The sequence below is a fragment of the Hoplias malabaricus genome, chromosome 1 (assembly GCF_029633855.1).
Source record: "Hoplias malabaricus isolate fHopMal1 chromosome 1, fHopMal1.hap1, whole genome shotgun sequence".
In the NCBI taxonomy this organism is placed as follows: Eukaryota; Metazoa; Chordata; class Actinopteri; order Characiformes; family Erythrinidae; genus Hoplias; species Hoplias malabaricus.
The window spans coordinates 48,046,390-48,073,334 of record NC_089800.1 but is presented as its reverse complement, the minus strand read 5'-3'; the positions used below and the strand labels follow the sequence as shown (position 1 = coordinate 48,073,334).

General features: G+C 38.1%; 2 protein-coding genes across 2 annotated transcripts; both read right to left on the bottom strand.

The window, feature by feature from the left end:
• Positions 1–13,919: 13,919 nt before the first annotated feature.
• LOC136669215 (olfactory receptor 6N1-like) lies at positions 13,920–14,858 on the bottom strand. The gene has a single exon (XM_066646793.1). It carries the CDS (start codon positions 14,850–14,852, stop codon positions 13,920–13,922), a length of 933 nt encoding a protein of 310 aa, XP_066502890.1. The 5' UTR covers positions 14,853–14,858.
• Positions 14,859–17,752: 2,894 nt separating this feature from the next.
• LOC136665331 (olfactory receptor 51L1-like) lies at positions 17,753–18,664 on the bottom strand. The gene has a single exon (XM_066642910.1). It carries the CDS (start codon positions 18,662–18,664, stop codon positions 17,753–17,755), a length of 912 nt encoding a protein of 303 aa, XP_066499007.1.
• Positions 18,665–26,945: the final 8,281 nt, after the last annotated feature.

Genomic DNA, 26,945 nt, shown 5'->3' with positions numbered 1-26,945 from the left:
GCAACAGTGGGCAGAAGGTAAGGTCATAGTCTGTGAGGAGTTTGGTGTGTTGTTCCCATGTCTGCAGCTGTTTCTCTGGGTACTCTGCCTTCCTCCCACAGTCAAAAATACATGTTGGTAGGTTGATTGGCTATTATACATTGTCCATATGTGTGAGTGCTTGATGGTGAGAGTGTGTGATATACTGGCACTCTGCCCAGGATGTGTTCCTTCCTTGCCTCCAGTGATTGTGGGGAGATTTTGTGGTCACAGTGACACTGAAAAGGAAGCACTTATAAAAAATGAATGAATGAGAGAGAGAGAGAGAGAGAGAGAGAGAGAGACCACAGACTCAGGTCATTACTGGATACTGTCCTTAGTGACTGCCCGGCACTTGGCATTGACTCTTCTCTCTCTGTGGGTCCAATCCCTTGTCCAGTCTTTGTCCTGGATTTTTTTTTTTTGATTAGCTCCCCTTATGAATTCATATCATATGTAATGCTGTTCAGTAACTAATTTCAAGCTATAAATCATAACCTGTCTTGTTTTTGAATGAATGTCTAAATTCCTTCTCTCTGGTTTCAATCCCAAGCCAATGACCTGCAAAATTGGGAACATGCATTGTTTTTCATAGACAGTGTCTGGGTGATAAGATAAATGTGTACATTACTGAGTATGGCTCTAGCAGTGCTCACTAGGAGATCCTGACAATTGCGTGTGTTGTGTGTTACATTTTCAGTTTTCTTCAAAACTAAAAAAAACAATGTGGTATTGCAGTGCATGGTTACAGTAACTGGCAGCAGACCCTACAATCCTGTATAGACTAAGTAACACAGCTGGCTTATCTCATTATGCTTGGGTCAAATTCTGGTATGTTTACCACAAAATAGATTTTCTGCATGTTGTCTTCCACAAAAATATTCTGTTCAGACAACAACAATGTTACTGAAAAATATTCTCATAACTTGTTTCCGTATTTTAGTCAGTGATAGACCATAAATAAGGGGGTTAAAAATGGGAGGTATCAGTAGGAAATCCAGTGCCAAGAAATGTCGTAGACCAGTTGTACCATCTCTACCATGTCTTTGCATGTGTGTCCTCTAATGAAAACATGGATGGAGTGGTGTTTTTTATTATGTTCTCCTCAGCTTTAAATAGCTCTCCAGAGCTAGTCTAATTTGGGGCAGGCTCAGCTGAAAAAATGTATAATCCTCAACCAATAGTGTCATGTATTTACAGGAATATGTCATAAAAGACTTTACCACCCACAGAGGCTAAATGTCATGAGACAGGAACTAGGACACTTCTAGGCCTGTGAAGTGGGGATTATACCGCATGTGGATAGAATATATCTGGATGGATGTGGAGCCATGAGGGCTAGATAACACACACAGCTACATGGTATGATTAGATGAAGGGTATCAGGTACCAGTTATATCAGGTAAATGTGGAAGCCACACTATTCATCAGAACTCTCCAGGATGCTCCAAATACCAATTCTAGGCAACCTGGGCCTGATGGCATGGTCCATTATCTTGCTGGAATATTCCATGATTGTGGGGGTACACACAATACCCCGCAAAGAGCTGCAAATGGTCACCAAGCAGTAAAATAAAATGGGCACCAGTCAATGATGTGTTCAGGTGAATCAGTGGACCCAGCCCATACCATGAGAACACCACACAATTAGCCTGCACCAACAGCTAGCCTGCACAGTATCTTGATGGCTCATGTGCAAAATTACTTCTCAGAATGGTTCTGGAGGCAACGCTGCCTTTGAGGCTGAAGAAATGTCATTGTTTACCAACCAACAGGCAGGGATGAAAGTGATTAATTACCACACACTGGGCAGAGATTTTCAAATATGGCATCATAAAAGCTCTGCCTATAGGCTGGTGGTTTGCTTGCTCTGACTGCCGGAAATGTGTTTAGAAGAAATATATGTGCAATATATTGTTTGCTTAGTTCTGTTTCATAATTTGTTAGAACAGTTACAAAAATTTCAGTATTTTGCTTTGCTAGAATGTAGCATAGTGTTACATGTAACAATTTTGTGCATGTGTTTATCTTGTTTTCTTTCCTGGTTCTTACTTTTTTTTCCCTTTTCCTTTATTCACATAGGTAGACTTACTGCTCCTAAAAGGATGGGGCTTAGAAGTTTTAAGCTGCACCAGGAAGTCAGAAAGGCAGCCATCTGTCTGGATGTATGGCCTTGTGTGTGTTTTATGGTATTCATGTTAGTTTGGTTTGTCTTGGGGTTATTGATGTTGTTGTGTTTGAACCTTTGTTCTAGTCCTGTCAGGTTGTCAGTTTGTTTCTGAGGCTGAGAACAAGCTAGATGTGCGCACACTTACATGGTGCACACGTAGTTTCCGTATTGTATAGATGCACCAGAGTAGAGGGCAGGTACCACCCCTTGTACTTTCTTTGTAGAATATACTTATAGAGTATATTGACATAGCTTAGGTGTTAGTCTTGTTTTGTTATTTTTATTTCTTTGGTACTGTCCATGTTCCTCGCTCCTAATGTTTGTCTACCTGTTATGTATTATTGTGGTATGATCTTTTGTATTAATGTAATGTTTGTAGTCCCTGACCAAGTTGGTCTCTTGCTTTTGGCTGGCTTCTCTTTTCCACTTGCACATTTTGTTACGTTTCCCTTACTACTATCACCCTAGACCCTGAAGCCCAAAAGTAGGGGCGTAACAATGCATTGTTTTTCATAGACAGTGTCTGGGTGATAAGATAAATGTGTACATTACTGAGTATGGCTCTAGCAGTGCTCACTAGGAGATCCTGACAATTGCGTGTGTTGTGTGTTACATTTTCAGTTTTCTTCAAAACTAAAAAAAACAATGTGGTATTGCAGTGCATGGTTACAGTAACTGGCAGCAGACCATACAATCCTGTATAGACTAAGTAACACAGCTGGCTTATCTCATTATGCTTGGGTCAAATTCTGGTATGTTTACCACAAAATAGATTTTCTGCATGTTGTCTTCCACAAAAATATTCTGTTCAGACAACAACAATGTTACTGAAAAATATTCTCATAACTTGTTTCCGTATTTTAGTAAAGGACACAAGGGGTAAACTCATTGCAGCATTAAGGGAGTTAGAGGTGTTTGAAAGCCTTCAAGCACAGGTTCCCACCCCTGTTATTGAGTCTGAGGAGCAAGACCAGCTAGAGGGAGAAGTAAGGGTGACATTACCTTGTTTTGACCCTTATTCTCCATCTACTGTTGGGTCTTATGCTGAAGCACATGCTAAAGTGTGCATTACTTGTCTCCAATTAGAGACTCAGGAAAAGGCCCAGGCACGTCATGCTGAACTGGATTTACATTTGGCTATCCGGAAGATGCAGCTAGAGGTTGCCCGGGAGGTCCGTCTAAGGGAGTTGGAGATAGGAGGAATGAAGATTGCTCCTCCTTCCATGATCCAGCCGGACAACCGTGTCCTCCTCCCACTCTGGCGTCTTCTCCAGCTGTTGTTTCATTGGATTCTGCTTCCGCTCCTCCCATTTCTTCTGTCAACTCTCCAACATTTGATGCAAGTTAACACATTGCCTTAGTACCGCCTTTTAGGGAAACAGAGGTGGATACATATTTTGGTGTTTTTGAGCGTATAGCTATGGCTTTAAATTGGCCAAAAGATGTGTGGTCCCTTTTGTTACAGTGCAAGTTATTAGGCAAGGCTCAGGAGGTATGTTCATCTCTGCTATTACAGGATAGCTTGCAAAGTGATGTTGTTAAAGCATCAATTCTACATGTATATGAATTTGTGCCTGAAGCATACAGACAGAAATTTCACCTACACAAAAAGAGCTCATTTCAAACTTTCATTTTGAGTCATTTCAGGTCCAATCCGGTCGAGCCTCAGATGAGTGTTTTTACTGTCATAAACCGGGCCATTTATTAGCCACATGCCACAACTTAAAACTTAACCAAGAAAAGCAAACATCCTACATTAGTCAGAATCTAAGTGTGGAATTGGTAGATACACATCCATCCATTATCTGTAACCGCTTATCCAATTTAGGGTCGCGGGGGGTCCAGAGCCTACCTGGAATCATCAGGGGCAAGGCGGGAATACACCCTGGAGGGGACGCCAGTCCTTCACAGGGCAACACAGACACACTCACATTCACTCACACACTCACACCTACGGACACTTTCGAGTCGCCAATCCACCTGCAATGTGTGTTTTTGGACTGTGGGAAACCGGAGCACCCGGAGGAAACCCACGCAGACACGGGGAGAACACACCAACTCCTCACAGACAGTCACCCGGAGCGGGAATCGAACCCACAACCTCCAGGCCCCTGGAGCTGTGTGACTGCGACACTACCTGCTGCGACACCGTGCCGCCGTAGATACACATTCTTTGATTTATCCTGAAATTGCAACTACCATTCCAGATCCTAGTTATCAGCCTTTTATTATTCAGGGTTATATTTCGTTTGCTGGGTCGGGGGAAAGCCAGTCACCCATAACTATTCTTCGTGATACTGGTGCCTCACAGTCATTTGTATTAGCAGGACTGTTGCCTTTCACTTAACAGTCATTTTTTGGTTCATATGTGTTCTGTCGGGGCATTGCTATGCAGTATATTAAGGTTCCTTTGCACCATGTTTATTTGACTTCCAGTCTCGCCACTGGCGAATACAGGGTGGGTGTCTGTCTTTCTTTACCCATGGAAGGGGTTACATTTATCATGGGTAATGACATGGCGGGAGGTAGTATACTTCCAGTACTAGAGGTCACAGATAAGCCCTCTGACAGTAATGTGTTGGCACTTTCTGGGGTACTAGAAGATCATCCTATGGTTTTCCTTGCTTGTGTTGCGACACATGCTAGATCAAAACTGTTGGAGGACATGGTTGACCTAGTTGATTCATCTTGCTATACTGCTTCCCAATGTCCAATGGAACAATCTAAAGTCTTTGTGCATAATAAAAAGACTGGGGATCAGGGGATGGGTAATTTGACCATTAGTCGTGACCAGCTTGTAACATCCCAAAAGGCTGACCCTAGTTTGAGGAAATGTTTTACTGCCTTGTCTACAGAAACACGAGATAAACAAGTGTTATTTTCTTAGATCATAATGTGTTAATGAGGAAATGGTTACCTTATATAAATTCTGAGGCCACTTGTGTTTATCAAATTGTGATACCCAATGTTTTCTGACAGCATGTGCTTCAATTGGCACATGATCACCCTTGGTCCGGTCATTAAGGTATTACCAAAATGTATGTTCGTATACTTAAACATTTTTTCTGGCCTGGACTTAGAAAGGATGTAGCAGACTTTTGCCGTTCTTGACGTTTGTCAGTGCTCTTAATCAGGTTATTCCTCCTGTTCCTCTTTGTCCTATTCCAGTGATTGGGGAACCATTTGAAAGAATATTACTTGATTGTGTAGGTCCCTTACCAAAAACCAGGTCTGGAAATCAATGCTTATTGACAATAATGTGTGAAGCAACACGTTTTCCTGAAGCTATCCCTTTTTATGGAGAATAACTGCCCCAATTATCATCAAAGCTTTGATAAAGTATTTTACAACTTTTGGTCTGCCGAGGAGTGTACAGACTGACCAAGGTCCTAATTTTCTCTCCAAACTGTTTTCACAAGTTATGGCAACTCTGAATATTGCTCACCAGGTTTCAAGTCCATATCATCTTGAGTCACAAGGTGCTTTAGAAAGGTTTCACTAGTCCTTAAAGTCTATGCTTTGTAAATATTGCTTGGATAAAGGGAAAGACTGGAATGAAGGGGTGCCCCTTGTGCTCTTTGCTGTGTGTGGGGCTGTTCAGGACCCATTATGGTTTAGCCCTGCTCAGCTTGTATTTACTCACTCTGTGCATGGTCATTTGAAGGTTCTTAAAGAAACATTTTTAAATGAAAATAATCAGTCACAGAACATATTAGATTATCTTTCGAGAGCACCTGCATAAAGCTTGACTTAGTAGTGCAGATTATGTTATTCAAACACCTGATCAAAAACTTAGGAAACATGTTTGTCATGTCAACATGTTGAAAACTTATCATTCTTGTGTTAGTCCTGCTGCTGATGGTAAGATACCTATTGACACCCTTGTTCCTGTTGGTACAGTAGCTGGTAGCCCTGAAACTGATAATGCACATGGGTTAATATTACAAGACTCTCCATAGATATTTTGTCGACTTGCCAATTCAGAAATGCTACAGAACCTGGCATCCATATTTGGTCACTTACCAGATTTGCAAAGAATAGATCTTGAGGAACTAATCTGTAGATTTCCTTCCATATTTGCTGATGTTCCTTCCCAGACAAATGTATTAAAACATGATATCCAGGTTACTACCACCACACCAATTAAACAACATGCTTATTGTCTTAATTCTGTGAAGAGAGCTGCCATGAAGAAGGAGGTTGACTATTTGTTAGAGCATGGTTTGGCAAAACCAAGTTGTATTCCTTGGAGTTCTCCTTGTCTCCTCGTTCCTAAGCCTGATGGGTCATACTGATTGTGCACAGAATATAGGCGTATAAATTCTGTCACAATCTCTGATTCTTTTCCGTTACCCCAGATAGATGACTGCATTGGTAATGTGGGTTCTGCTAAATTTGTTAGTAAACTGGATTTGCTAAAGGGATATTGGTAAGTTCCTCTGACTGCTCGTGCTTCAGACATCTCTGCGTTTGTAACGGCAGATGCTTTTGTACAGTACAAAATGATGCCATTTGGTCTTAAGAATGCACCAGCTACATTTCAATTTCCTCAGGCCACCGTGACCTATCTTGTTAAGGTAGTTGGTCAAGGTCATGTAAGTTTCAGCTATATTAATGTATCCTACTCCTTTTTCTAGGCAGGAACTACGCCGGTTCCTTGGTATGACTGGTTATTATCGTACTTTCTGTAAAAATGTTTCAACCGTAGTTGAACCACTGACTTCCTTGCTCAGCCCCTCTCAATCTTTTACATGGGATTCTGGTTGTCAACATGCATTTGAAAATGTAAAAGCTCTTCTCTGTAATACCCATGTTTTGGCTGCTCCTAATTTCCTAAAGCCATTTAAACTAGATGTGGATGCTAGTGCTGTGGGAGCTGGAGATGTACTGATACAGGAGGATGTTTCAGGTATAGATCATCCGGCATGTTACTTCTCTCACAAGTTTAACAAACATCAACTAAATTATTCTACCATTGAGAAAGAGACTTTAGCTCTACTGTTGTCTTTACAACATTTTGAAGTTTATGTTGTGTAGTGGAGTATGGACCGGACAACGAGATAACGAGATCAAAATGAAGAAATGAAAAGTTTTGAATTAAAACTTTTCCATTCTGAAGAGGACCTTCCGTCTGTGACCAAGTCACATTCCACAAACCGCGGGGTGCAAAGACCCTGCAGCCCCCCACACACACGCACACACCTGATCTACATCAAGGACACTTTCCAGCGACACCTGGCCCCCGGCCCCCTCCTCTCCTCAGGAACTAAAGATAACAAGTTTTTATGAAACAGAGACTTCAAACAGAGTGGGGAGTTTTACTGCCCCCTCTTTATGACGTGGCGCCTAAGGGTCTCGTCATTATCGCTTGAAGGGATCAACAAATGGTTAGCAGGGGTGAACTCGGTTTGACCTCTCATTAACCATCCGCACGGAACCAACGGCATGGACCAACAGCGACCCCAAATGGACACTGGTGAAACTACGCCTCGCTCGGGGTCGCCCAAACAATAACGGAAATGAAATCAAAGTCTGATTAATGTGCATAAACATTATGTATTAATGTCACTCTCTGTTGTCCTCGGATGAACGTCCACCCTCTAATGAAATGATGTGTGTTGCTGTTAGTATATATATATATATATATATATATATATATATATATATATATATATATATATATATATTAGCGTTATAAACCGACTTCTAAGAGCATTCCTTCTGGAGAACCGAGCAGCTAGGCGACTACTCTGAAGAAGCCACTCCACTCCGGAGAACCAGCCACGCCTGCAATTCTCAGAAAAGGGGAACTCTCGATCGACGCCGCCGCGCCTGAGGCCGAGAGTGCCTGACTCAATCGGGAGGGAATCTCCCTCACAAGCGGGCCTGTCTTTCACGACGCGGGAACGACGAGAAACAACCCCCAGAGGACGGAGGTTAAAACAGCAGGATGCGACGGCTCGGTGAACGGCAAACGAGTAAGCAAGCTGAATTCTCACGTTCTCCATGAGCTGATGCTTAATCAAGTCCCTTTATAAATTTACACTTAATCAAACCTCAGTTAGCCACATTTTAGTCACAAGCCAGAGTGCCTAGCGTATCGTTAAGGTCAAATCGGTTTCCCCTGCGGTGATGCCGTGAGATTACAAGGTTATGCTATGTTAATTAAATATCTTTCCTCTTATTAATAAAACTTTCATTATTTGAAATTACAGTGTGTACAGTTTGTTCATTAAAATTCCTGAAAATCCTGAAGAACTCACTTAGCTTGAATATTATTCATTCTCAAACTAATTAGTAACGTTTTAATTGTTTAAGCCAATTATAAACTTTAATTGCTATCATTAGTCAAATAATCAGTAATTATAAGAGTTTGAATAAGGTCAACGCTATAAACACAAATATAAATATATATATTAAATATATATTCACAGAGGTATCACGGTGTATGACCAACATACACTACAGTTGGTTCTAGTTCATTGCCTATTACAGTTTATATTGACCATAATCCTCTGACACGTACATATAATCACAACCAACGTTTGATGAGGTGGTCTCTGATGCTACAGGAATACAATCTAGTTACAAAACATAAGAGGGGTTCGGAAAATGTTTTAGCTGATGCATTATCTCGTATATAATCTGTACGTAATCTTTGTTAGCATACATGCAGGTAATAATATCCTCCCTCCTATTACAAACTTATTGCATATGTTTGTTTTTTGAGGTGGGCATGTTACATGTAACAATTTTGTGCATGTGTGTATCTTGTTTTCTTTCTTGGTTCTTTCTTTTTTTCTCTTTTCCTTTATTCACATAGGTAGACTGGACTGTCACTCTTCATTGACCTGGCAACCCTTCCAGCTCCAGCCCATCCCAACCAGCCATGACAGCTTACAATGGTTGGCCATTGTTTGACTCTGTCTGGTTGTATGGCCTTGTGTGTGTTTTATGGTATTCATGTTAGTTTGTTTTGTCTTGGGGTTATCGATGTTGTGTTTGAACCCTTGTCCTAGGCCTGTCAGTTTGTTTCTGTCTCCCTAGGATTCTTTATAGAATATAGTTATAGAGTATATTGACAGGGCGGCACGGTTGTGCAGCAGGTAGTGTCGCAGTCACACAGCTCCAAGGACCTGGAGGTTGTGGGTTCAATTCCCGCTCTGGGTGACTGTCTGTGAGGAGTTGACGTGTTCTCCCCATGTCTGTGTGGGTGTCCTCCAGGTGCTCCGGTTTCCTCCCACAGTCCAAAAACACACGTTGGTAGGTGGATTGGCAACTCAAAAAGTGTCCGTAGGTGTGAGTGAATGTGTGTCTGTGTTGCCCCCTCCAGGGTGTATTCCCGCCTTGCGCCCAATGATTCCAGGTAGGCTCTGGACACACCGCGACCCTGAATTGGATAAGCGGTTACAGATAATGAATGAATGAATAGTACTGTCCATGTTCCTTCCTCCTAAGGTTTGTCTACCTCTTATTGTGGTATGAGCTTTTGTATTTAAGTAATGTTTGTAGTCCCTGAACAACTTGGTCTCTAGCTTTTGGCTGGCTTCTCTTTTCCACTTGCACATTTTGTTACGTTTCCCTTACTGCTATCACCCTAGACTCTGAAGCCCAAAAGGGGCGTAACAGCAGTGGCGGATGCTGGTCTTTCAAGGAGGGGAAGCTCAATTTTGGCCTACATCATAAAATGTGTCGGTTTATTTATACGTAAATTCTACCCTCCGTTCCTTTTCAAGAAAATTATCTTTGACCCTGTCGTACCAACAAGGCGTCTTTTCCAGAGACTTGACTAGTGTCCTCTCAATGGCCAGCAGAGCTAGGCTGCTTAAACAGCCTTGGCCCATGTGAAGTGCGTCCACCTGTGCTCCCACGGATCTTTACACCAAAGGATTGCTGATTCGCTCAATTCGCCATAGAATTAGCCCACTGCCCCATAGACCCCCAGAGACGCTGAGCATCCGATGGGCGGGACAAAGCCCAGCATTTATCCAATGACTTGTCTCGTTTCGCTGCACTTCGCTGCTTCGCTATTGAACTCTGTGGACGCTCAGCATCCAGACTGTTTAAATCACTGTGAAACTGTGGGAATGATTGAGAGGAAAGCCGCGTCTTTACCAGTGATAAGAAGCTGATTCTGAACAAAAGTTGAGCGCGTTGTAGTCCATATTTATTCAATGACATGTACACACAACAGTATATATTTGATCACTTATTTTAGGGGAACATTTTAGGGGAAGCTGAGCTTCCCTTGCAGTCTTAGAGCAATCGCCACTAAGTAACACATAGGATAATGTGACTCATCATCTCTGAGGAAGCCGCAGAATGCATAATAGTTTTCTGCACATTTGTGTATATAACTGTAATCACACAGCATCCTGACATACAGCGTCACTATCTGGTATGGAAACCTGTCTGTTTCAGACAGAAAAACAATGCAACAGGTAAAAATGACTGCACTTAACTGTATTTTCCAACTAAGGAACCCTACACAGAACTGTGTAAAAGGACGGCTTGCAGCATCAAGATGGATCACTGCAATGTCTTTGAGTCTCATGAACAGTTTTGTTGCATGAGCAGTCAGACTGCTGAATTTATTTGCTGGATGTACTGTCAATACTCAACTTAAAACAGCCCTGATCTTTTGCACATAAATATTACACAGTCCATTTGAAGTGGAATTACTGTGCGCACTTATAATCACAAAGACTTTAACCACTTTATGCTGCAAATACTTATGGAATACTGCCTTATAATCTTGTCTTCAGTGGTCTTGCACTGGTTTAGCATAGTTAATGTCTGTAAAATCTACAATTACACTAATATAGATATGAATCACAAAAAATTCAATCTATAGAGGATGAATATTTTAAATGAAAAGTTTAGCTGAAGCACAACTGCTTAGATGAAACAGTCTTTAATATATATTTGAAATATATTATTTGCTTATGTACTGGATACAACTGAAAATGAGTATCATCATTACAATACACCACTTAACCCATATCAATTTATTGAATGATACATTTAAAGCTTTTATATATTATAATTATATATATATATATATTATTTCACTTTGAATAAAAATTAAAGAACATTTTAAAATGTACCTTGTATAAGCAATTTTTTAATTCATTGCAGGTTATTTATTTATACATAAATCAAATTCAGTATTAAATCAAAATTAAATTAAATTAAATCAAACACATAAACACTAATCTGTATTTCCATCAGAAAAAGTGAGTCAATAAAAAGCACCGGAAAAGGAACCCTAAAAACTGGTAATACAACAAAGTAAAATACAATATAATGCTTACAAATACTTATACCATGAGGACTTCAAATTTAATCTTAACCATACATTTATTCATTGTCTATAACTATTTGTCCTGTTCAGGGTCTTGGTGGCTCTGGAGTCTGCCCGGAATCACTGGGTTCAAGGCAGGAACACACCCTGGACAGAGCACCTGTCCAGCACAGGACACCATACACTCACACATTCACTCACACTTATAGACACTTTTACATAGCTAATCCACCTACCAACGTGTGTCTTTGGACTGTGGGGGAAAACCCACAAAATCACAAGAAGAACACAATAAACTCCTCACAGACAGTCTCCTGAAGCAGACACTACTTTTGCACCAATGTACCACCCCCAAGAAAAAAAGAGGGAATATTTTAAAAAAAATATTTAAAATATAATAAAATTAAATACTATCTTGTGTTGTGAAAATTTGTGTGCCATTATACAGTAACATGTGGTCCTTTCAGATCATAAAAATCTTTTACAAATGTGAAATAACCTAAATTTAGTAAACATTACCTGCTGCGCCACCGTGCCGCCCCGTCTATGGAAATGCTGATAGCAAATGATTATTCTGAACAAAATACTTTTAAGTAAGTGATTTTAACTGATGTCAGTATGAATTAGACTAAAGTCAATAAATATGGACACTGTTCACTTCATGACAGCCATTAATTCATTCATTCATTCATTTATTCATTCATAGTCTGTAATCGCTCATCCAGTTCAGGGTCGCAATGGGTGTGCAGCCTAACAGGAATCATTGGGCCATGTCGGGAAGGCACCCTGGACAGGACTCCAGTCCATAAAAGGGCACCACACGCTCACACAATCACTGACACCTATGGACACATTGAATGGCAAATCCACCTGCCAACTTGTGCTTTGAAAACATGGGAGGAAACCCATCCAGCCACAGGGAGAATAACAGGGAGGACCCTGAAGCTATGTGACTGACACTTAGCCAGCTTCACTCACTAAGCCAGATAAATAGCCACGTATACCAACATTTATGATGTTTGTAACTAAATTATAAGTTTAATCCTCTGATGATGCCTTCTGTTATTACACAAAGCAGAGAAGCCTTTGATATATAAATGATGAACATTATAGAAGGGACGTGATGTGGTAAATGAAATTTTACACATGCTCTTTGTATACTCTTTAGAAGACACATTTCCAACAAAATCATTTCATTTATTTATTTATGTTTCTTTTCTAGCATATTTGCAAGTAAAAGAACTGTTATAGTTATCTCTCTTTTTCCTCATACCACTATTTTAATTAATAACAAACAATTACAAACAATAGAAATGTTACAAATATTGAAACGTTTCAATGTGTAATTTTATTCGACATAGCTGGAACAATGTTGACAATATTCGCTGCTCATTTTTCGGTAGCAGCTTCATCCTGTTCAGGGTCTCAGTGGATACGGAGCCTACCAAGAAACAGTGGGCAAAAGGTAGGGTCATAGTCTGTGAGGAGTTTGGTGTGTTCTTCCCATGTCTGCACTCTGCCCAGGATGTGTTCCTTCCTTGCCTCCAGTGATTGTGGGTAGATTCTGTGGTCACAGTGACACTGAACAGGAAGCAGTTACAGGAAATGATTGAATGAATGGATGAGAGAGAGAGAGAGAGAGAGAGAGAGAGAGAGAGAGAGAGAGAGAGAGAGACCACTGACAATGTGCTGGTTCACAGTCAGATATTCCTGATTGCCATGTGGCTTTGGTCCATGTCTAGTGTCTAAGTGGTGTAAACTCCACCTCCAGTTTCTAGTCTAGTTTTGAACCAGGCAGACTCAGGTCATTACTGGATCCTGTCCTTAGTGACTGCCCGGCACTTGGCATTGACTCTGCTTTGTTCCCTGTCACCATATATATCACTTTCACTGTCTCAGTTAGGTCTCTCTGTTGGTCCAATCCCCTGTCCAGTCTTTTTCCTGGGTTTTTTATTTTTGATTAGCTCCCCTTATGAATTCATATCATATGTAATGCTGTTCAGTAACTAATTCCAAGCTATATTTCATAACCTGTTTGTGTATTTTTTTTTGAATGAATGTCTAAATTCCCTCTCTCTGGTTTCAATCCCAATCCAATGACTTGCAAAATGGGGAGTATGCATTTTTTTTCATAGACAGTGTCTGGGTGATAAGATAAATGTGTACATTACTGAGTATGGCTCTAGCAGTGCTCACTAGGAGATTCTGACAATTGTGTGTGTTGTGTGTTACTTTTTCATTTTTTTCAGAACTAAAAAAAAACAATGTGGTATTGCAGTGCATGGTTACAGTAACTGGCAGCAGACCCTACAATCCTGTATAGACTAAGTAACACAACTGGTTTATTTCTTTATGCTTGGGTCAAATTCTGCTATGTTTACCACAAAATAGATTTTCTGCATGTTGTCTTCCACAAAAATATTCTGTTCAGAAAACAACAACAATGTTACTGAAAAACATTCTCATAACTTGTTTCCGTATTTTAGTCAGTGATAGACCATAAATAAGAGGGTTAAAAATGGGAGGTATCAGTAGGAAATCCAGTGCCAAGAAATGTCGTAGACCTTGAGGTAAAGAATTTGAACCATATCGACTGTAAAGCACATCAAATAGCAAAGCAATTGAAACATTAAGCAACGTAAGAAGGTGTGGCATACAAGTCTGCATGAATCTATATTTTCCCTCTCTTGACCTACTGCATGTTTCTATCAATTGTATATAGGAGCAAGCAATCAGTACTGCATGCCCAACATATACTATCATAATTATGTATCCAATCACATTATTTACTGTGGTGGAACTACAGGCCAGTTTAACCACTGCCCAGTTCTCACAATATAGCTTCTCAATACGTGAACCACACAAAGTTAATCTTGATGTTAATAAGACCAGGAGAGCTACGCAAAATAATGGTGCTAGCCAAGAAAAGAGGATACATTTTATAATTTTATGATTTGTCATTTCAGAGTGGTACTCTAATGGTTTACATATTGCCACATACCTGTCATATGCCATTACTGTTAAAGTTGAGAAGTCACACAAAGCAGAGGAATAAATGACAAATATCTGAATTAAACACCCAGTATATGATATCACATGAAGCTGGGACAATAAGTCGTACATGAATTTAGGGTAAAAAGCAGCAGTTCCATAAAGTGCATTTACACACAAATTACACAGAAAAATATACATAGGTTCATGAAGGCCCCTTTTTGAAACGATGGAAAAAATGACAGTGATGTTACAAAACAAGATAATATGATAGGACAGAACAGTCAAAGAAAAAAACACATATCTGTTCTCAATTAATTCATTGAATCCAGAGAGTGTGAACTCTGAAATACTACTAAAGTTCTTCATAATGAACAGAATTTGTAATGGAAAGAAGTTCTTAGAGTTAATTAAAGACTAGTGTCATTTGAGATTATTACCATATAACCCGTATCTTAATTAAGCAGGAAAGTAAATGTGTTTATTATCTGAGAGTGTCATAATTTACAATCCATCAACCAGCTTTTAATAAAAATGAGAATCAGTAAAACCTTTGATGTAGATGAATAAATAGATATTATTTTAGTATTCAGATGCATTCCATATCAGCCCAACACATAATATTTCTTTCAAAGAGCAAGTAAATAAGTTATTCAGTTGTACCATCTCTACCATGTCTTTGCATGAAAATCATTGTCCTCTAATGAAAACATGGATGGAGTGGTGTTTTTTATTATGTTCTTCTCAGCTTTAAATAGCTCTCCAGAGCCAGTCTTTTTTGGGACAGGCTCAGCTGAAAAAATGTATAATCCTCAACCAATAGTGTCATGTATTTACAGGAATATGTCATAAAAGGGTTTACCGCCCACAGAGGCTGAATGTCATGGGACAGGAACTACGACCCTTCTAGGCCTGTGAAGTGCAGCAACTTGAAGTGGGGATGATACCGGAAGTGGACAGAAGATATCTGGATGGATGTGGAGCCATGAGGGCTAGATAACCACACACAGCTACATGGTATGATTAGATGCAGGGTCTCAGGTGCCAGTTATGTCAGATAAATGTGCAAGCCACACTATTCATCAGAACTCTCCAGGATGCTCCAAATACCAATTCAAGACAAGCTGGGCCTGATGGCATGGTCCATTATCTTGCTGGAATATTCCATGATTGTGGGGGTACACACAATGCCCCACAAAGAGCTGCAAATGGTCACCAAGCAGTAAAATAAAATAGCCACCAGTCAATGATGTGGGTGAATCAGTGGACCCAACCATGCCATGAGAACACACCCACACCATTATGGAGCCACAGCTAGCCTGCACAGTGTCTTGATGGCTCATGTGCAAAATTACTACTCAAAATGGTTCTGGAGGCAGCGCTGCCTTTGAGACTGAAGACATTGGTTACATGCCAACAGACAGGGATGTAAGTGATTGATTAGCACAAATTGGGCAGAGACTTTCAAATATGGCATCATAAAAGCTCTGCCTAGAGGTTGGAGGCTGCTGCTCTGACTGCCAGAAATGTGTTTAGAAGGAATATATGTGCAATATATTGTTTGCTTAGTTCTGTTTCATAATTTGTTAGAACAGTTACAAAAATTTGAGTATTTTGCTTTGCTAGAATGTAGCATAGGAAAATGTGACTCAGCACCTCTGAGGAAGCCGCAGAATGCATAATAGTTTTCTACACTTTTGTGTATATAACTGTAATCACAGAGCATCCTGACATACAGCGTCACTATTTGTTTCAGACAGAAAATCAATGCAACAGGTAGAAATGACTGCACTTAACTGTATTTTCCAACTAAGGAATGGGTAAAAGGATGGCTTGCAGCATCAAGATGGATCACTGCAATGTCTTTGAGTCTCATGAACAGTTTTGTTGCATGAGCAGTCAGACTGCTGAATTTTAAATGAACTGCTGAATGTTAAAACAGCCCTGATGTTTTGCACATAAATATTACACAGTCCAAGTGGAATTACTGTGCGCACTTATAAGCAAAAAGACTTTAACCACTTTATGCTGCAAATACATATGGACTACTGCCTTATAATCTTGTCTTCAGTGGTCTTGCACTGGTTTAGCATAGTTAATGTCTGTAAAATATACAATTACACTAATATAGATATGAAACACAACAAATTCAATCTATAGTGGATGAATATTTTAAATGAAAAGTTTAGCTGAAGCACAACTGCTTAGATGAATCAGTCTTTAATATATATTTGAAATATATTATTTGATTATGTACTGGATACAATTGAACATGAGTATCATCATTACAATACACCGCTAAACCCATATCGATTTATTGAGTGATACATTTAAAGCTTTTATATATATATATATATATATATATATATATATATATATATATATACACCAGTATTATTTCACTTTGAATAAAAATTAAAGAACATTTTAAAATGTACCTTGTGTAAGCAATTTTTTAATTAATTGCAGGTTTTTTATTTATACATAAATCAAATTCAGTATAATATATGTGAAAAAATAAACATGTAGAGTATCTAGCAGTAAGAACATTTTAAAAAAAGATTAACATGCCTAAATTCCAAAAATTGGATGTCTCACCTATATTAAAATCAAACACATAAGCACTAATCTGTATTTCCATCAGAGAAAGTGAGTCAATAAAAAGCAACGGAAAAGGAACCCTAAAAACATGGTAATACAACAAAGTAAAATGCAACATACTTATAGAATAAGGACTTCAAATTTAATCTTAACCATACATTTATTCATTGTCTATAACTATTTTCCTGTTCAGGGTCTTGGTGGCTCTGGTGTCTGCCCAGAATCACTGGGTTCAAAGCAGGAACACGCCCTGGACAGAGCACCTGTCCAGCACAGGACACCACACAGTCACACATTCACTCACACTTATAGACACTTTTACATAGCTAATCCACCTACCAACTTGTGTCTTTGGACTGTGGGGGAAAACCCACAAAATCACAAGAAGAACACAACAAACTCCTCACAGACAGTCTCCTGAAGCTGAGGGAATTTTTAAAAAAATATTTAAAATATAATAAAATGAAATACTATCTTGTATTGTGAAAAATCGTTTGCCATTATACAGTAACATGTGGTTCTTTCAGAACATGAAAAAAAACTTTTACAAATGTGAAATAACCTAAATGTAGTGAACCATGTTACTTTATATAAAAAAAAAGTATGTTAAAAGACATAATGCTCAAGATAGATAAAACAAGTTCAGTGTACATCATGGGAAAAACGGATTATTTAGATACTTGGTAATAATGCAGAATTTTTCTGCGAATATCAGGAAAATTTAAGCCATACACCAGAGGGTTTAAGAGAGGAGGTATTATCAGAAACTCTAGTGAGAGAACAACAGCTACAGCTGGATGTAAGTTCTCAAAACGGGTGAAGGTCATTTCACAAATGATAGTAACTGAGTAATTCACAAAAGTCACCAGATGAGGAAGACAAGTGTGATAGGCTTTTTTCTTTAACTCTTTTGAACATTTCTGACAAATAATAAGAATCTTGACATAGGAATACATGATAAAACTCAATGGAATCAAAACTGTTGTTACGAGCACAAGAAAGCCATAGATGTTGTCAACTGTAGCATTTTCACAGGAGAGCTTTGCAATAATCCAGTTGTTGCAGTACAGTTTTCTTATGTCATTACCACACAGCCGTAGTCTGGAAGTCAAAATGATGCCAGCACCAATAGAAAACATTGGATAAATCCAGACTAAAGCAATCATAACAATAAGCACCCTTGGTGCAATAATGCTGTTGTATTGCAATGGCTTACTTATAGCAACAAATCTGTCATATGCCATTAACATTAAGATAGTGAATTCACATGATGCATAAGTGTAAATCACAAAAGTCTGTAGATGGCAGGCAGGGCGGGAAATTGTGTGTGAATATGATAACAAGTCATTTAATAATCTTGGAAAAAATCCAACAGTGCCATAAAGAGCATTGATTGATAAACACGAAATCAGAATATACATAGGCTGATGCAAAGTGGGTTCCAGAAATATGACAAGAACAATGTTGGCATTTAAGAATAATATAGTACAGTACAAGATCAACCCCAGAATGAAATATAAGTGTCGCAAATAGCCCAGGTTTTCAAACATGGAGAAAAAGAGAATGGTTTCATTTTCCATTGTACTTCAGATGAAAAAGTTTAAAATCATTTTCCTCAATCGAAAAGAAGAAAAAACAAAATTAAACCCTTACACTAATTCTTATTAATGTATTTCTCAAGTATCAAAGCAAGGAATCATTAACATACCCTAATGCAGTTCAAACAGACTGCAGGAAATATAGGATGATCCTTGAAATGGTGAACATAAACATTTGGTTTATATAGTGTAAGGTCACAAACAGAGGTCACCAAGGACTCCTGGCCGTGTCCCATTTGTTTGTTGTTTTGAGTTAACACAAAGGCACTAATAATTAGTTGCTGACATCCAAAAAAAGCCTACATAGATACGTCGGCCCATATGTCAATTGCCCTCAGTCGTTATAGTAGTTGCATTTTATACTACAGTATATAGCTGAATAATTTATAGTAAACACAATAACTGGGAGAGTTTTGAATAAATATATCCTGAGTCCTTAACTGTTCATGAGGGAAAGACCTATAGTATAATATATGCTAATTTTTAGATCTTGCTTATACCTTTTCTCGTTTTTGATAAGTGATAATATTTATCCATACTGGAGCCAAGAATTAAGTGATCCGGCCACACTACAGGCGCCAAGTTTAAAATTGGTTAAGATAGCTAGATTTCCAGATTTAAGACAGAGAATCTGGGCTTTCAGCTCTCAGTCCTCTGTCTGGTGCAACACCTGGACAGAGGTTTAACAGTCCTCCTTTTTGGAATGAACTAATTAAACATATCATTTTTAATTTATGTTATGCTATTAGCTCCTGCAAAGGAAGGAACACCTTGTATTTAGTTGGGTTAAAAGTGTTATATATTTATTAGGGATATTTTAGCACGCCTGCTGACTACTGCAAAATCTCTGCTCTCACAATGTGGTTTCAGTGAGTATCACAGTATTAGATCCTGTATGATCCTTCTTTCTGGGATAATGCCATGTTTATTTGGGGGGTGCTGTCTTCCGTTTCAGGGTCATGGAACAAGCCACACAAACACTGCTTTACCCATCCAACACATTTTAATAATACCTTGTATAAATAATAAATCCTATTAATATCACTATTTATGGAGCGCTTTGTGTGTATTTTAAATAAAACCATGGTAATTAATTGCTTGTCAATAAATAATAGTACTTGCTTGAATCAGTAATACAGAAATGTGACCATGACAATGCTATCTGTTTACCATGTTCATTAAAACAAAGCTTGCCCTTGGATAAGGTTGAGACTTAATGGAACAAAACAATGGAACACTAAACAATTGATATAAATACATATTTAGGGAAAAGCATTCATAAAATATTCATTACACTAAGTTGTTGCTTGGTGTAAAGTAACCCTTTTGATACCAAATTTTATCGAAATTTAGTGTAATGAAGGATCAGAAAAACATTTATTATGGTGTAAGTGCATAGTCATAATAGGTGCCCACATCCACATACAAATACCTCCTAATAGAGTAATGTCCAAATCTTTATAGAAAATCAAAATGCCAGGGAGCTGGAACAACTTTTGTGATACAAAACTACATTTTCAAACATTGTGACAAAAAAACAAGAATCTGTAATTTTTTTATACTCTTGAACTTTACTTTAAAGGCAACATCTATGATTGTGGGGAACTGCAGTTCTCTCTGGTTTGTTTATGTTCAGAAGCTCTGCATAATTTAAAGTGGAATGGTATGTTTGAGGGAAAAAAATGACTTGTTTATAGAAGGCTGAAGTTTAACTTCTCTATAAGGTCCTATTCACTGTTTTCAGAAACTCATTTGTAACTTGAGTTGTATAGCCTAAAAGCACTTTCGGTTTGTGGTTATTGTAAAATTGAGTAAATTGTGGTTACTCATGAAGTTAGCCATCTTCTGAAATTGGAGACATTTCACCTTAAGTCATTCAAAACAGCAAAAATAAGTCAGTTTTACCCAACTATGGAGCAGGAACAGAGCAATATCCTAAAAGTTCCTCCTTTTCAATATTTTGAGTTCTCGCTGTTGTCTTAAAAACAGATGCCTTTTTGCGTGTGAAAAAGGACTACTCAAAGTGGTTCTGGATGCAGCACTGCCTTTGAGGCAGAAGGAACACAACTGGTTAAGAGCCAACATTTGTGGACAAATGCCATTGATTAATGAGCACACATTGGGCATTAGGCAGTAATGCCTAATCAGAAATACTTTATTGATCCTAGAGGGAAAGGCATTTAACAGTAATGTCCTATGACAGGTATGCGGAATGTAGATTTTAAAATACATTTTAAATTGAATTTATTTTAATTTAATAAATATTTTCTAATAATTGATCAACTTCATTCTGTTTTCTTTATTCTGCAAAATGGTACAACAGATAATGGTGCTGTCACATAGTTTCAAGGTTCTGTGAGAAATTTGAAAATTAGGTTTCCTCTGTGTGCTCTGGTTACCTCCCACAGTCCAAAAATGTGTCGGTGGGTGGACTGACTGTTCAAATGTGTCCATAGATATGAACAAATGATGATGATGCCCTGTGACAGACTGGCACCCCATCCAGGGTGTGTTCCCGTCTTGCACCCATTGATTCTGGGTAGGCTCCAGACCCACCATGGTCCTGAACTGGATAAGTGGTTACAGACAATGAATAATGATTATGCTTGCCCTGATATATGAATGATATGAACTATGCCATATACATTATAATGTGAAATTAATTGTTATTGTTATAATGTGAAAGTAGTAATTTATATTTTTAGTAGCAATTTAGTGTAGGAAAACCTCTTCATTACACCCACATAAGCCCTTCAGTAAAACTGACAGGCAGTTAAATTATATAGAATATAATGGTTTTTATATCAACAAGTATCAAATGTCATTACATTTCCTTTCTGCCATAAATGTACTTTTACTTTTAGTTCATTACAGACATTATGAACTGTACATAGAATTTATGCAGCCACATAAGCTGCTTTTAAGAAAACATTTATTCCAGAGACACACCAAGAAAAAAGTCAGAATGAGTTTGAGTATAAAGCCAGAGTGCGCTTCACATATAAATACTAAATACTACCTAATACGCTTCATGAATAAAGAAATGCTCATTCCTCTGACACATCAGGATAATGCAAGGAACCTAGTGGCATACATCATGTCCCCAGATTATGTAATAATGCTTTAATAAACATGTTAGGAGTCATTTTTTGTATTATTCTGTATTAGAAGCACAGTGTTCATTTGTGTTCTGATACATATCAGTCTCTTGAAGGGTCTCCCCATTTTGTAGGGGGATATGTTAAATACTACCCCCTGTAACTCAGTTCCGATGGGCAAATTAATACTTGAAAAGTAGGGGTAAAATTCTCAGTTTAGTTCAGATCAAATATAACCTGAATATTTTCAGTTCATATTAATCTAACTTATTTCACAATAATTTAATATTAAGGGTTGTAGAAGTTGCTACCATTATTCATCTTCTCTTGCACAGGCCTAGAGACCTAGTGGTACATAACATGTCCCCAAATGATGCAATTTTGCTTTAATGAACATGTTTGTAAGAAGCCGTTGTTCTTCTGTCTCAGAAGAGAAGTGTGTCCACCATAACTCTCAGTGGACAACATTGCACAGATCTTCTAACATAAAGACGGACACTTTAATTAGTCCCACTGGTGAGCTAGTCACAATGTGGCCAAATATCAAGACATCATTTGTTAACCATGTGAAAAAAAAAATGGAGTATGCTTTCTGGGTTTTTTCTTTCCATCAAATAATGTCATGGTAAAACTGTATATGCATTTGCAACTTTAATTAAACTTAAAATTAAAAATTAATAAACAAATAAAAATATGTGAGAACATTTAAAGGACAGCTCAGATATTATACTTAATAAACAATGCCATTTTAATGGCACAGTGGTTCATAGGCGGTGTTGCAGTGACAAGCTCCAGGGTCCTGTGGCTGTGGGTTCCAACCCCAACTCTGGTCACTGTTTGGTTATGGAGAGAGATAAGTCTCAAAATACTTGACAGATGTATAAATTATATTCCACCAATTACACATAAATCACCAAGATGTTTCATCGTTTACAAATTAATAACACAGTCTGTGTCTAATGGTCTGCAATTTGTAAGAATACAGTTAAATATATGAATAAATATTTCGGTATTTATAAATGTATCATAATTTTATGCAGAAATCAATGCATTTGTTTAAATTTTCATTGCATATTTTTTTAAAGTTATATGTTACAGTTAAATGCATTTATTATATATTAAGTGTTAAAAGTGCATTTGTGGAAAAATTAGGAAATGTGGCCAGTAGGGGAACAAGCTAACGCTAGGTGGCTCTGTTGTTGTTTTGAAATGTGGGGCTACCTTAAATGGTGACAGTGGCTACTGCAACTTTTAAGATAGAAATGGAAGTTTCTAACAAAATAGCTGCAGAATAAGCAGCTGATTTCAGTTTTATATCACAGAGAGGAATGGGTAATATTATATGATTGTTACCCTAAGTTTAACTAAATTAAAGTCCAAAAGCACTTCTCTGATAACACTGATGACTGTTAGCAGATCGCTGCTCAAGCACTGCACTTTTGTATTTGTTTTCTGATATATATCATGCCCTGGATGGGCTGTCCCATTTCATGTGGGTGGGGGGGGGGGTGTTTAACCACTATGCCCTGTAACCAATGGCACAACACTCAAAAGCAAGGTAGGGAAAAAATGTACCCTTAGCCCTGTGAAGGACTGGGGCCCCCTCCCAAGTGTGATCACGCCTTGGACCCAATGATTTTGGGTAGGCTCCGGACCCACTGCAACCCTGAACTGGTAGTTACAGATAATGAAAGAATGAATGGATTTACCCTTAATTTCCAAGGACTATTAAAAAGTCAGAGAGTTGAGAATGGGCCCCACACCTCCACAAAAACAACAGTGCCACCTAGCACTAACTTGTTACCCTGCTGGCCACAAAATTTCAAAATCCAAAACTTGTGAGAGGAAATTAACAAAAATGAGTCTTGGAAAACAGGCGAGTGACTTTATCCACAAATTCAGAATTAAAACTTTTTAAAGACAGATACAATATAAATAATATACATTTAAAATTTGGTCAGGATATAGACAGTCATTGGCCGCTGAAGTTAAGCCCTGCTCACCCAGCCCATCCAATCAACCTTGATTGGAAAATGACTCTAAGCTTCTATGACGAACAGTGCATTACTACAAGACATCATCGGTAAAAATAGTTGATATGGCTTACCTGTGTTTGCCAGTTGGTCTTTTTCCAATCAGGGTAAGATTGTTGCGCTCTTGCTGACGTAGCGGGGTGTGCAGAATCTGTGGTGTGGGTGGGGCTTAACTTCAGCAGCCAATGACTGTCTAGATCCCGACCCCATCAAAAATCAATAGCGAGAAACTTCTGGAAGCGAAAGCGAGACTGAGAGAAACGCAACTGAGAAAAATGCAGAATGAAAGTGAAAAACTGCTGTTCACCAGCTGCTTACGTGATTTTTCTGTTCCATATTAAAACCTTATTGGAGTTAAATTCAAGTGTTACGTCTTGGTTTGTTACAGTTATTCCACCTTAAACTCTACATCTGTATCTTTAAATGCGGTCATATTCACATAAAACTCAAGCACGAAACGAAACTCTGGAACTTTAAATCAGTAACCTCTGTGAGGATGAGTCTAGCAATTGATGGATATGAAGCATGATTACACTCGTATCATGTTAAAACAAGAAAATGGTTATCCAGTCTCTCAAGCTTTAGTTGTAGCCTAGTTCAGGTTTTACCGTGGACAGTAATTGACACCAAAAATGAACCAGAATTTTGATAATTCATATGTACAACACATTAAATTATTTCCATGGAGTATTCAGATAATAGTACAAATAGTCACCTATGTTTAAAATAAATTATTTAAGGAAATGTGGGGGAGCCAGTTTGAATGAGCCTAAAGGAGTTGATACAATAAATAACAGTATTGTATGTGTTATGTTAGTTTGTAACTTTTGGAAATATTGTCACATTTTGGTTCACAGAGTTCGGGTAGAAGGGCCCCTTATCAGAATTTTGCTTAGGAACCCAGGGAAGTCTGGACCGGCAATTTTAATTGAACTGTGAGAGGAAACGAGAACATACCAAGCTCCTCACAGAGTTAGTTTCCAAGTTTTTTCTTTTGTTTACTGGCATCAAGAGTTAAATATTTTTGTGACCAGTGCACATTAACATCTTTTCCCTTTTCTTTAATCCCTCTTAATACATTGACAAAAGAACCCCACACCAGATTCAACCTTTTCCTTGTGTCTGATGCAATGTCACAATAATAAACAACAGACATAAGGCCTAAGAATGTCACGTTAGACCTGTTGTGCTAAAATTGATGACGTTTACATTCCCCAAGGAAAATACTGCACTGATGAACGTGTTTCACACCTGCTTAAGTCAGAAGTCCAGCTGAAAGCCTCTCAAAACATGTACAGCCACTTGTCCTCAGGGACTGTCCCTTTGTGTGGGAGGGGAGCAGAGGACACAAATTAGTCCTTGAGTATATTTTGTGATTACAACCCCTATAATGTCCCAGTGGTCATATTGTCAGGTAAACCTGAAGTGTTTCCTACGTTTTTATCATTCTGGAAATTCAGGAAATACAATATTTACATGAATACAGCCTAATTTATAAGCTGGTAATATAGCTAACATATGTAACAACCATTTGATAATATAATGTTACATGTTCATGGTGCTTAATGGAAATCCAGAACATGCTGTAATATTAATAACTTCTAATATATTACATGTTAGATTTATTAAATATTAGTTCTGTTTTCAAGTTTTTATTGACAATACTTTATATTATTGCAAACAACAAGACAGTATTACGTCATCAGTTATTTCTAACCAAACAGCAGGTCATTAGTCCACTAAGTTTAATTATTCTCCAGAGTGCAATATTTTTTAACTTCAACAACACCTTAATTACAGTGTGAATCCTAAGTGGCCAGTGCTCTTAGACTGATGAAGGCAAAAGGCAAACTGCCCATTATTTTACAATAATAACTAATTCTCTTTAGACCAAGTGAATGCAAAAAAAAATTGAACAAATGATCTTTGACCTAAAATGACACAATTAGCAAACACAGGACAATGCATACCAATTACACAACCCATTAAATGCTTAAACATGTGCAACATGAATTTGAAAGACAGCAGATGTCATTGTATGTATAGCCCAGGCTTGTAATGACCTTTGATTCATAAGGCCTCCAAAAGACACTGTAAGGCCTTCATATCAAGCTCTAGGAATAAATAAATTAAAACAAAAACAAATGAGAATCTATTCTAAATAAATTAGCACAGTGGCAGCTTTAATGGAAATAATTGAGGAAGAAATTTGTATTATAGTAGGCACTGGTGCTATATTAATATGATTACTAATCAGCTATGAGGAACATTATGACATATAGGGTTTGTATGACATATAATAATAATATATGAGATATAGGGTTTGCAGACCTAACATACTCATTTTGAATTATTATTATTTCAGTGAAATGATGACATGCAACTGTCAGCTTTTTGCCCTACCCTTTTTTGTTTTGGGCTTGGTTCCCTGTCCAATTCTGTCTCTGCATTTGTTTACCTGTTTAGTTTTGTTATACCAGTCATGTGCTTTTCTCATTCTAGTGTTCACTTAGCCACACCATATTCACATGTTGCTTCCAGGTGTTTCATATTTTTTAAATACCCTGTCCTTTGTCTCTGCATTTGTGGTTTTGCTCGTCTTTTCCTTGTTGTTTCCTGGTTTATTATTAATGTTTAGGATGCCATTCATTATTGACTGGGGTTGCTTAGTCTGTACTTACATTGTTGTTTTACTGTGTATTGTCCTCTTATGTTAAGTTACCTACCTGATTGGTTTGACTCTCGTTTATGTTTCTGTTTAATAAAAGAATAGGTAACACTTTAAATAACAGCCTGCTAAGTACTGGGTAAGTACAGAGTGTGTGACTGTAAGCCATAAGTACTAAGTAAGTAAAGAGTATGGTACTAGAAAAATGTGGTTATTGCTGGGTATCTTACAAACATTTTACAAATAAGGCACGTAACTAGGTTCCGAATTGATTGTACTTCTAAGCATAATTATAGATTCATTCATTCATTCATTGTTTGTAACCGCTTATACAGTACAGAGTTGCGGTGGGTCTGGAGCCTACCCAGAATCGCTGGGCACCAGCCAGCAGCAAAACCTGGAGAGGTTGCCAGTCCTTCACAGGGCAACACACACTCACAAGAATGGACACGTTTTTTGAGTCA

Coding starts and splice junctions, on each gene's coding strand:
- LOC136665331 (XM_066642910.1), bottom strand. CDS start 18,664: ATGGAAAATGAAACCATTCTCTTTTTCTCCATGTTTGAAAACCTGGGC.
- LOC136669215 (XM_066646793.1), bottom strand. CDS start 14,852: ATGAAGAACTTTAGTAGTATTTCAGAGTTCACACTCTCTGGATTCAAT.